This window comes from Patiria miniata, unplaced genomic scaffold, assembly GCF_015706575.1.
Source record: "Patiria miniata isolate m_02_andy unplaced genomic scaffold, ASM1570657v1 HiC_scaffold_15, whole genome shotgun sequence".
Taxonomy (NCBI): domain Eukaryota; kingdom Metazoa; phylum Echinodermata; class Asteroidea; order Valvatida; family Asterinidae; genus Patiria; species Patiria miniata.
Window position 1 is genome coordinate 4,956,328 of NW_024037053.1, and position 12,214 is coordinate 4,968,541.

At 37.2% G+C, this 12,214-nt stretch overlaps 2 protein-coding genes across 7 annotated transcripts in view; both read left to right on the forward strand.

Moving 5' to 3' along the window:
- Positions 1-8,731, forward strand: part of LOC119722538 (dedicator of cytokinesis protein 7-like) — a 32,821-nt gene extending 24,090 nt beyond the window's left edge. For 4 of the 5 annotated variants that reach the window (XM_038192718.1, XM_038192720.1, XM_038192721.1 and 1 more), the window contains 10 exons: positions 848-960; positions 1,445-1,625; positions 1,933-2,076; positions 3,166-3,297; positions 3,831-3,965; positions 4,424-4,604; positions 4,974-5,119; positions 5,602-5,745; positions 6,081-6,187; positions 6,695-8,731. In XM_038192718.1, the coding sequence (XP_038048646.1) occupies positions 848-960; positions 1,445-1,625; positions 1,933-2,076; positions 3,166-3,297; positions 3,831-3,965; positions 4,424-4,604; positions 4,974-5,119; positions 5,602-5,745; positions 6,081-6,187; positions 6,695-6,917 (1,506 nt within the window). In that variant the 3' untranslated portion in view covers positions 6,918-8,731. Of the gene's footprint in view, positions 1-847; positions 961-1,444; positions 1,626-1,932; positions 2,077-3,056; positions 3,084-3,165; positions 3,298-3,830; positions 3,966-4,423; positions 4,605-4,973; positions 5,120-5,601; positions 5,746-6,080; positions 6,188-6,694 lie in introns of all 5 variants that reach the window. The other variant, XM_038192719.1, reaches the window with a different exon arrangement.
- Positions 8,732-9,511: 780 nt separating this feature from the next.
- LOC119722540 (protein sidekick-1-like) overlaps positions 9,512-12,214 on the forward strand; it is a 37,683-nt gene continuing 34,980 nt past the window's right edge. For both annotated transcript variants that reach the window (XM_038192724.1, XM_038192723.1), the window contains exon 1: positions 9,512-9,845. The gene's annotated coding sequence lies outside the window, so the exon portion shown is untranslated. The remainder of the gene's footprint in view (positions 9,846-12,214) is intronic.

Here is a 12,214-nt window from a genome sequence, read left to right on the forward strand (position 1 = left end):
AAACCTTGTCCTTGTTAACAGTTAGATCTCTGGTGATGTAAGCTTTGTTGTCCATTGGATTGTTTCTGATACTTACTCCTGCTTTGGAATTGGCAACACTGGAGGATTCAAAATCGATTGATTGTCAGCTGATGTATGTAAATGGTTCAAATTACAATATTGAATTGTCACATAGAGATACATCAAAAATGAAATCAAGGAAATTGATATATTTGGAGGTTGTAGCATCAGTGCTTTTGTTTGGAATTGTGATTGATTGATTGTGGTTTTGATGATGTTTCACTTTCATTCTTTACACACTAGGCTAATAGCAACATTCCCAAACAGATCGTTGTGATTTTAGTCATTCTATCCTAACTTTCGTATTTTCTCTCGTTCTAATTTTGTGTAGATTTTTTTGTTGTCTTGAAGGATAAAATGTTTCTATCAAATGAATGAACAAAATATGAGTGTCTTTAAAGAGATTCTTGTTGGCCTTTAAACATTTCATAAGGGTTTTTGCCTAAACACAAAGCCTAGAGCCACGTAAGGTACATGCTGCAAAAAAACAACAACTCAAAACCAGAATAAAATCCTGGTTTGCTTTGGTTTGGTTGAAGTGGAAGGAGTAAACTAATTTTTTTTAAATTATTCAAACAGGCATGCAACTTTTCCTCGGATCTGCTGTTTTCCTCTTTTTTTCCCACTTCACACCAAAGCCATTACAAATGCAAAACACTATAAAATCTTGTGAAGCTGGGAAATTCCTCTTTGTTTGTCACTTCCCAGTTAATTTAACATTGATAGCACTTGGTGGATCATTGGTAGGTCTCTGTCCAATGATCCAATGAATTTGTAATTTGAACAGGTGCATGATCTGGTTTTCAATCTTCACATGATCTTATCGGACACGGTCAAGATGAAAGAATTCAGTGAAGATCCTGAGATGTTGATAGATCTCATGTATCGTATCGCTAAGGGGTGAGTACAAGATTTAGAACTCCAAAAACACAGTTTCACTTGACAGCTTTTGTAGTCCCTTCTCTTATTTGTTCAACTGAACAGTATGTCAATTTGTGGAAATATTAATTCATTTGCAATCCAGTTTTTACCAGTTTCTGTGTGGTATCATTCAACACAATTAGTTGTAAGAAAACATGCCAAAACTAGACGGATCTGATTATGATGTCCAGGAATACCTGTAGACCAATCAGGGTACACTGTCAATTATATCACGAAGGCCCCCTTCAATGGTGAAAGCATTGCGCTAGCTATTGTTCAGATAATCCATCACAGGCAGTTGCTTTGTACAATAGTGTCCACAATAATATCTCCATTGAAGGGGGCCCTGTAAGCGAACTCGGTTTTGTCCCTAAACAGAAAGAAAACATGAATATCATTTGCTTTGCTGATTTTTACACTGAACTGAAATTTTCCTTATCCTTGCTATGTCTGTCCTAACCAGCTACCAAACCTCACCGGATCTGCGCCTGACATGGCTACAGAACATGGCCGGCAAGCACACAGAGCATAAGAATCACACAGAGGCTGCTCATTGCTTGGTGCACTCAGCCGCACTGGTGGCTGAGTATCTACACATGCTGGAGGATAGACCATACCTTCCTATTGGATGTGTCTTATTTGAGGTGGGGAACTAGACCTGTTTTATCTTAACATGTAGCCATAGCCATGTCCTGGTTACATGGCTATGGCTGTCAGTAACACAATGGAAAGTGGATTCAGTTGCATCCATTGGTGCATGTGTGAATATAAGGGACAATATAAATGCCATGTAAGTTATAGTGGTTTAAGGTGCCATCCCAACTCCACAAAAATATGCAAAACTGACTGTGGACTTTGATGGGTGTTTATTGCAGTTGCTTATCTCACATGCATTTTCAATGCTATGTTTACCGCAATATTTTGAACTTTCAATTCTGACTTTCCTTGCAGAAAATCTCTTGCAATGTTCTTGAGGAGAGCGCAGTATCTGACGATGTGGTCTCACCGGATGAGGAAGGCATCTGTACTGGGAAGTACTTCACGGAGAGTGGATTGGTGGGATTATTGGAGCATGCTGCTACTTCCTTCAATCAGGTAGGGAGAGAGATTAGTGATTACTTTAGTTATTGATTGATTGGTGCAGTCAGTGAAATTGATAAGTTGGGTGGAAAGTATTTCATAATAATAATGATATCGGAGTCTTATATAGTGCACGTATCTACCAACAATTAGGTATTGAAGGCGCTGGAAATTATGTATTAAAGAAAGGTAACTAAAGTTTATGAGAAATGTGAGACCCATTATGTAGCACCTTATAAGGGTTTGCTAGGTGCTGCCGCGCATTTTGCAGCCACTGCCAGAAATACCGGGGCAAACCCCTTCTCTTAGCGATAAGTGTTATTGGGTTCTTTAACGTGCATTACACAACACACGGGACCTACGGCTTCACGTCCCATCCGAAGGACGAAGCAATAATGGTAAAGTGCCTTGCTCAAGAGCACAAGCACCATGTTCCCACGGTCAGCATTCGAACCCATGTACATTTACCACGGCACACAAGTCGAACACCGTAACCATTGGACCACAGCACCCCAGTGAGAGTGGTTTGCTGGGGTTTCTGGAACATGCTGTTACATCATTCAGTCGGGTAGGGAGAGGGAGATTATTGATTCTATTGATTCAATTGATTATTGATTGATTGATTATTGCTCACTGTGTGATTGATTAGTATAAGATTGATGTATTTATTAGCTAATTAAGTTTCATAATTACATGTGATAGATTTATTCATCCCTGATTTATTTTTGAGTGAATTATTGAAGCAATATCTTTACCTAATTGATGTCGTCATCAGAAATGATTAATTATTCTGGTAGTGTGTTCATCAATCTATTATAATGATTTATTACATAATCGAGTCATTGAGTGGTATTTCTGTTAGTAATGACTTGTACTGGTTATGGCCAGTGGACAAATTGATGGAATCATTTCAATTGATCAATCATTAATTGATCGTTTATTGATCAATCAGTTAATATTCACCATCCTTTCCATACAATTATTGATTTGTTCAGGCTGGTATGTTTGAGGCAGTCAATGAGGTGTATTGATCATTAATTGACCGTTTATTTATCGATCAGTTAATATGGACCATCCTTTCCATACAATTATTGATTTGTTCAGGCTGGTATGTTTGAGGCAGTCAATGAGGTGTATAAGATCTTGATCCCAATCCACGAGGCCAACAGAGATTACAAGAAACTTGCCATCATCCATGGCAAACTACAAGAAGCATTCAATAAGATCGTCCGTCTGGTAAGTACCACTGAGGATGAATAGTTGTCATGTTATTGAATGAAGGTCAAAAGAGTCAATCACATTAACTCAGTGATGAGATTGAGGTACTAGTGATGATCACAAGTCCAGTCACAAGTAAATCACAGTCAATTCACAAGTCTTGGGACAAGTAACAGGGGATGAATAATAACAAAGTAATGTCTTCGTCGCAGTTCATTTGAATAGCTTGTGACTTGAGACTAGAAAATTGTGATTAACTTGTGATTGACTTGTGATGACTTGTGATGACTTGTGATGACTTGTGATGACTTGTGATGGACTTGTGATTGACTTGTGATGACTTGTGATGACTTGCGATTGACTTGTGATGACTTGTGATTGACTTGTGATGACTTGTGATGACTTGTGATAACCTGTGATGACTTGTGATTGACTTGTGATTGACTTGTGGATTTTGAAGAATCTGGGAGAATTAAGATTAAAACCATCAAGTATTATATTTCTTCATAATCTCCAGCATTCCCTTGTGTTTTAATGTTCTGTTCCTGTAGAGAGGTAAGCGTCTATGGGGAACCTTCTTCCGTGTTGGTTTCTACGGTTCCAAGTTTGGTGATATGGACGCTGAGGAGTTTATATACAAGGAGCCAGCCATCACTAAACTGCCTGAGATTGCTCACAGACTGGAGGTAAATACTCAGGGTCTTAAGACTTGCTGATATGATGAGTTTCTTCTTGGTGCACAAGTATGCTGTCAGTGGTAGAAGTTAGTTTCTGCGGTGACCTATCATAGAATTTTGGATGTAGTATTGTCTGTTTTGCTTGCAGTGAATATGACTTATGCACCAAATCTGGTTATCTAAATATGAGTATGTTAGAATCTTGTTCACATTGGTTTTGCCTCTCGCTGACATATTCTTATAAACACTTTATACTTTATACTTACTCTGGTGGGACTTGAACCCATGACCTCCGGCTTACTGGTTCATTGGTCTTGCAAATCAACCAAAGAGTTTGTCAAGGTCATTGAATCATTTTGAGTCGTAATAATAACAGTAATTTGAACAAATATATACATATCATTGTTAGAGAAGTCTGATTTTCGTTTTCTCTGCATAATGGTTTTCGATCTCCCGTTCCATTGCAGAGTTTCTATGGCGACCGGTTTGGCCCGGAGAACGTTGAAGTGATCAAGGATTCCAATCCTGTCGATCAATCTAAGCAAGACCAAGAGAAGGCTTACATTCAAGTCACCTACGTCGAGCCTTACTTTGACTTCTATGAAACGTTGCAAAGACCGACGTACTTTGACAGAAACTACAACATCAGTAAGCATGCACACAAACAATAGTGTATGATAGTACAGAAACAAAGATTGCTTCATTGGGCTTTATTGTAAGTCAGATATTGTAGTGATGCAATGGAAGATTTAACTTTCCTCGTCTTTTGTACTGCAGAACTCTTCAAGTTTTTGCCTAACACAAGATTCATCAACAAGCTCGATCTTATATCACGCTCCTAGTCTCTATCCTGAGTCAAGAGTCCTTTTGGAACATTGGTGCTCCCTGCCTTTTTCTTGGCATTATCTTGACAGACTGATACTTGTCTCAAGTGCTTCCCTTTCCTTGCATTATCAGGTTAATTTATTCCTCCGTGATTTCACACTATACTCTCTATTCCCCCCCCCCCCACATCAGGGAGGTTCATGTTTGCCACGCCCTTCACCAAGTCTGGCAAGGCCCATGGTGACATCCGTGAGCAGTACAAGAGAAAGACAATTGTAACCACCTCCAAGGCATTCCCTTACATCAAGACCCGAGTATCTGTCGTCCACAGACAGGAGGTAGGAACACTTCAATCAGTCTGTATACAGCCTGTGCATTCGGCAGCCATCTTGGAGGTGTTTATTGTAATTATTAATCAGTAACAATGAATGCATGACAGGTCTACTCATACGTACCCCTGTGCAACAAAAGCACATACCTCGGACATGGCGGCAGTGCAAACACTCGATACCCTTAACCTAAATTACGGCAAGGTAGTTACTCAATGTGAAAACACATTTACAAAAATGACAAATACAAATTACATAGCGTCAAAAGGCCTGGAAGAAAAGTTTTTATAGAATACTTTACTGCTGATGTTTAACCATTTGGTGCAAATATTATTTGAATTAAATGCACAGAGTATAGTATTTATTGGGTGGTCACTAATGACCGCCCTTTGCACCAAGGTGGTTGATAATTTGTATATTTTTTGGGTGTCATTATCTTAAGTTCAATGATAGTTTTTAGAGAGTAAGTGATGACATATTTTTGTGTGCAGATTGTGTTGTCTCCTGTGGAAGTTGGCATTGAAGACTTACAGAAGAAGACCAAGGAGCTGACGGTAGCTACTCTCCAAGAACCTCCTGATGCCAAGATGCTGCAGATGGTGCTACAAGGATGTATCGGGACGACTGTTAACCAGGTAATGAGGATGGATAGGAACTTTCTGAAGGAGATAGGGGAGGTGCAATGAAGGAAATGAAGAAGAAAGTCTAGAGAAATTGAGAAGTGGAGCTGTTATTAATGGTATTTGGCGATGAGAGTAAAAATGATGTTAAAGATGATAAATTTATAAGATGTTGATGAAGGTGATGCGGGTGATGAGAGGAAGGATTGAGCGTTGATGCGGACAATAGTTGTGTGCTGATGAGGTTAAAGATAGCGCAAGGGTAAAGTAGTCAAAGTGAAGAATAGTGATGATGATAAAATGATCAAGATGAGAAGCAATCTTAGCTCAATGATGATTTGTTTTTGCAGGGTCCAATGGAGGTAGCGCTGGCATTCCTTAACGACAGTACAGATGGACGACCGCTGGACAAGCATACCAACAAACTCCGATTATGCTTCAAGGAATTCTCCAAGAAGTGAGTTCATAGTAGTGACTCAAGTCTCGATTGCATCTTAATCCTTTTGATCTAACTACAAAATGGTTGAGAATTGTGACATTATCTCTATCCTCACACAAAATGCAACCAGTAGAATGTAACCGAAATATCATCAAGATATAACCAGATGAATTATTATTTAGCTCATTTAAATTGTTTTCCTTCAAATTTCTTGAATTTTAATTTTTTTTTTGCAAAAACGAGTCAATTCTTATTTATTTGTTTGTAAACTGTCATCCCAGAGTCATATTCCAATCAGTCAAAAGTCAATTGTAAGTCAGTCACAAGTCAATCATAAGTCAGTCATAAGTCAGTCACAAGTCAATCATAAATAAATTGAAGTCAGGTCACAATTCAGGTCACGTTTAAGTCTTAAATTCACAAATAATTTGAATAATTGTCACTTGACTCAAGACTGAAGAATTGGTGATTGACTTGATTACAACTCTGTATCATCCTGGCTTTTTTTCTTCTTCTTTTCTTCAGGTGTGGTGATGCTCTCCGTAAGAACAAGAACTTGATCTGCCACGATCAGCGAGAATATCAGAAGGAACTGGAGAGGAACTATCATCGCTTTACCGATCGCTTGATGCCTCTGATCACCAACCCTGGCCGGGTGGGTGGAGGAACTCTGCGTAAGAGTGGTAGGAAAGATAGACGCAGTAAAGGATCCATGACCAAGATTATTAAAACCAGCGAGACACTGTAATAGACTGAGCCACTAAGACAGCCCTATGATGTTGTGACCAGTCACAGCTGTGCTTGATGTTTAAGGCTTTGAAGGCTAAATCAGTCGTAGGTAATGTCTTGCTGTCTATATAACCAGGATGGCTCTAGATGAATTTCAGAACAAATAAAGCTCCGTAATGAATTATAGGTCTTAAGAACCTGAAGACACTGAATTTCTTGACCAAATATTAATTCGCTTTGTATCCACCGGTAAAGAAAGATGGCTGATATTATACCAACAGCATTATTTTAATTTTTATGATTAAATTCATTTTGTTTTACCAGTCCCTACACTTTTTCTGCAATTTCAGTTTTTGTTTTGCATATACATGAAATTTTGTAAGTGTCTTTTGCTATTGAAAGTTGTATTTGTGTACAATACTTATTTATATTACAAAACAATCCCAGCTTTGGTCTGTTCTGCAGATAATCACTCAAAAGAAAAACATTTGCAATTTGATTTTTTTAACCTCTTGTCGCCATGGGCGTTGCCAGGATTTTTTCTAGAGGGGGGCAAAGCACGTTTTCCCCCCAAAATTTCTGTACTTTTCCAGAATATTGATCATTTTTCGAGGGTGGGCAGGACATTTGCCTCCCCTCCCCCCACCCATAAAATTAAACAGCAATAGGACTTCACGCCTCTTTTTCTTTATTTTTTTCCTCTTTTTTTTTGGGGGGGGAGGGAGCCTCCCTCCCATGCTTGTTCCAACTAATTTACCTCATATTTTGTGGAATTTTCGTGATGGTATGCTTTTCCTCAAGCTATCTGGCTTGACAAGGTCACAACAGTACATATCTGAGTGCATTTCACTCTCAGTATCCTTTTCGTTTCGTGTACAGAAATACTTTTATTTTTTTCCACAAAACGTGTGAGTAACTTTTGAAAGGAAGCGACATCATTTCTACTTGTTTTGTTGCTGGATTACATTTATTTTCACTGTCAGTAAAATTTTCTTATATGTTCTTTTTTGACTGGCAGTGTTCTAAGTTTGAAATTATTTCTGCCTGTAAACTGGTTCTCAATAAAAAAAAAAATCATGTAGAAATACTTATACGAATAATTTACACAAATAATAACTTTTCAATTTGACCAAACCAAGCTCTGAAAGCAGATTTTTCTATAAAAAAGATAGAATTCCAACAACTGTTTTTTTTTTACCACCAACCCTGGCTTGCTTCTCCATTCTGACTCGTCTTGTTGTTTTAAGAAGGTATTTAGTGCAATAGTGTTTATAGAATGTATATTGTGTTTTTTTAGTGGACATTGCCGATAATACCCACAAATAGAGTAATTTCATCCAACCCCCCCCCTTCAAAATAAAGTTACATGAGAAAAAAGGAAGTTTTCTCTAGCAGTAGCTCAGTTGAAAGTGAAAGAAACGTGAAATAATATTCCTTAATTCTTAATAATGATTTGTAGGATTTCCCAAAGCTTCCCGCATTACTATGCTTTTGTTTTTGTATTTTTGTGATATTTATTTAAATTGTAATATGTAACAGGTTTTGAGGTAATCATTGCCTGTCAAAAATAAAACAAGGCACATCATTTTGGGGATATTATCTTGTTTTTTTCGAAACGTTTATCAGTGTTCTCAATTAACTAGAACGAAACAATATTTTTGGGGGTTTTGTATTTGACAAAAGTATGTAAGCATTTATTTTCATTGTTTAAATAGGGTTTTGCTTCTAAGAAACGACGTCATTGTAACCATTAGCAAGCTTCAGACATTGCTTGGAAATTGCTTTGAAATATCTAATTGTAAAATAAAATTACTGGCACTGAAAACAAAAACGGTATCAAGGATCAAAGCTGCTTTTTTTTTTATCAAAAGTAAGAGTTCCCTCAAAACATTACATCTTGATTCCAAGACAAAATAAAAAAAAACAGGAAACCAAACAAAAATCTTATTTTCATCAAATAATTTTTTTCCCCATAACTTCAACATCATGGGTGAATGGATATCATAAAATTATTGGTTTTCTGTAAACACGTCGCCCACGGACATTCTTACTTTTTCTAAACCAAGCATCTTTGTAATTCTGGACACGAAATTTCAGCATCTATCTGTCAGTTAAAAATATGGAGAAACATTGTATTTTTTTGGCTATGGCAGCAGAAATTCATATCCTGGAGGACAGTCGTAATGAAATGAAGACATCGTAAAGTGCTCCCATACATCATGATCAGCGTGAGAACCCGAGTGAAATAAATGTATGGCCCCTGAACATGAACACAATATTGAAACAAATATCGCCGAAAGAAAAGTCACAAATTCGGGGCATTTCAGCTTTGAATGGAGGAACTGTAGATTTGTGCTCTTCGCCTTGTCCATTCTTGCACGAAATCTACAGTTCCAAGCCTATTCTCCGACTTAACCTATTTCTTAAAACAACAATAGTTTATGCAAATAAGATCCCTGGTACTGCTACAATCTCCACATATTTTGTGACTATTAAGTGTAGATTTGTACAAACTATTTAACTTTTTCTAGCCCGCTGCTTGGACCAACACAAAATCCTATTGTTAACCCTTCGGATGGGGTGCACATATTTTGTTCCATTCACCACATGCACAGTAATTTGCAGTCTTATGGAAGTTACATACCTTCACAATCACTTGGTGTTGAGTGCAAATACGCCGTCTTCCTTACTCCCAAAGCCAAATGGAGTTTATACTTGCACATTACAGCTATGGAATAAATACTTTTGATGCAATCTTTAACGGGATTTATGTGAGGAGTTTTTAACACCTACCATAAGAAGAAGTTGGCATTGTGCGTCATGGATGATAGAGCTGTTTGATTTGTGGAACCACGTGCATGTCATTGCCCATGGACTACACATCGGAATATATGACCATCTCACTCACCGTCACGAGAAAATAATTTTGAAAAGTATTGGGATTTGGGTAAGTTTCATTGAATTTCTTCAGTTATTTGTCTATTGTCTTTCGGATTGTCCTTCTGTTAATGGTCTTTTTGCACAGGCTTGTTCTAGTTATTCAATAACAGATGAAATAATGTTAAAACTAAAGTTAAATGGATTACGAGTATATCGATGTGAACATAAACTTAAAAAAGGGATATCCATTGAATTTTATAATGCAAAATTCAAGACAAACGATAAAGAATTCAGTTAAAATAAACCCCCCAAAAAGATAATAAATATAAAAGTACAAATATAAGAATTCAAATAAAAAACTAGACTTTAAGTTAAAATTTATTTCGCCTCCGTAAAAAAAGTCAGCGTGGCAAACAAAAAATCTTTAAGAGAACAGCTTTTAAGGTCAACTGTTACTTTATCTATCTAAAAGCACTGTAAGTCCGGCGTGTGGAATTGTTTGCAGAGACTATTTACAACAAAAACCTGTAGATTCTAACTGTAACAAATAATTGACAGTTAAGTGTAGATTTGTGAAATAATGAACAGTAAATTGTAGATTCGTACATATAATCTACACTTGGAACAATAGAGTGGCGTCACAGAAGTAGGATAATTCATTAATTAAAAGAAATTTATTGATGGGAATAACAGTGTGGGGACCTGCTCTTCACTGTGTGAAAATGACCGGGGGGGGGGGGGGACATGGATCCGCGCTGTTGAGCTTGGTCCATTAGAATTAACAACGGCCATCCCCGAACGCAGTGTAGACCGGGTCATCACACAGTTATTGCCTAAATAATGGGCTCTTGCATCAAAAGACATTTCTGTGTCGTTTTGAGAAAACTTATTTTGTGGCCAAATTTCGTTCAAAATGTAAAGCTATAAACCCCTTGCATTTTTTTTTCAATTTCGGCCAAAAATGAAATCGTCTGAAAGTTTTAGGGCAGATGCCTGAGGGGTCCCTAAACACATTCCAACTCAATTTCTGGACAAAAAAAATGTGCAACTGAAAAAAATATGCATTAAGAAAGTGGGGGAAAATCAGTTCAAAAATATAAATTGTTCCTCAATTAAGGCCAAAAAAAAGTCTCCGGTTTCTGGTATGCGCGCGCGTCGCCGTAGCCATGCGCGTCGGCAAAATGAAAAAGTTTTTTTATCAAGGAAAGATGATGTCTCAAAACCGCCAAACTCACTGGTTTGACTGGAATCCTGCTGCTGCACAATTTTAACGTGTTTTTAGATTGGGTTATGGTCGAGAATAAGCTTTATGTGGCCTCTCTGGACTCCCATATATTTGCATTAAGTTTAATCGGACACCATTTGCTGTCATCAGCCGACATTTGAAGCAAACAAATCAGGTAAAAAAAAAAAAGCCGCGTCGCCGCACCACTTTTTGGGCAAGCTCCATACCAGAAACCGGAGACTTTTTTTTTGGGCCTAACGCACAAATTAATGGATTTTTACCAAATTCCTCCACATACATGTAACGGGTATACGAATATGCAAAGATGCTCCTCTTGCATCAGAAGGCCTTTCTTAGTTGTTTTCAGAAAAGTCCACTTTTGGTCAAATTTCATAAAAAAATGTAAGGTTTGTAACATTTTTGTTCAATTTTGGCCGAAAAATAAAATTGTCTGAAAGTTGCAGGGAAGAGACCTGAGGGGCCCTTAATACATTTCCAACTCAATTTCTGGACAAATGAAAAATATTACGCGTCAAACAATCAATATCTTTCTTAATATTTATTTTGTCCTCAATTAACCCAGATTGCAATACACTATATTTAGTCAATGAAGAATCAGTAAAACCAATACTTCGATGGTTTCAGGTGAGTAATAGGCTGAGAGATTTTGGGCGCTACAGTGAATAAGGCGTTAACAGATAATTTTTTACACAAATCTTCAAAATAATGGGTGTACGAATTTGAAATGCTGCTGCCCTGGGAAATCAGTCACACTATTAATTTACTTGTAATTTAATTTGAATTGACTGGAAAATGAGGTCTCTTGAACTGAATTATCTTTTTATCATGTTTTTTTTTTTTGGTTTTGTGTGTGTGTGTTGTTTACCCTTGAACTGTTCCTTTCTGTCTTAATTTAAGGGAGCTTTTGAAAACACAACTATCGATTGACAAATCAAATTGACAAATCATTCCCCCACCTCTATTATTGTGGTAACAAAGACAGATGCAAATAAACACATTTTGTTGAAGTTTAAAATTCGTCCCCGATCTCTACACAACTTTAACTCTTTTGCATGTTTTGTACAAATTTGCCAGTTATAGACATCTTCCAATCGCCATTCTTATATCCATGGAATAAAGATAACACAGTCATTTGGTAAAATCTGAAACTGAAATTTAAAAACATAAATATTACAAACAATTTAGATTTT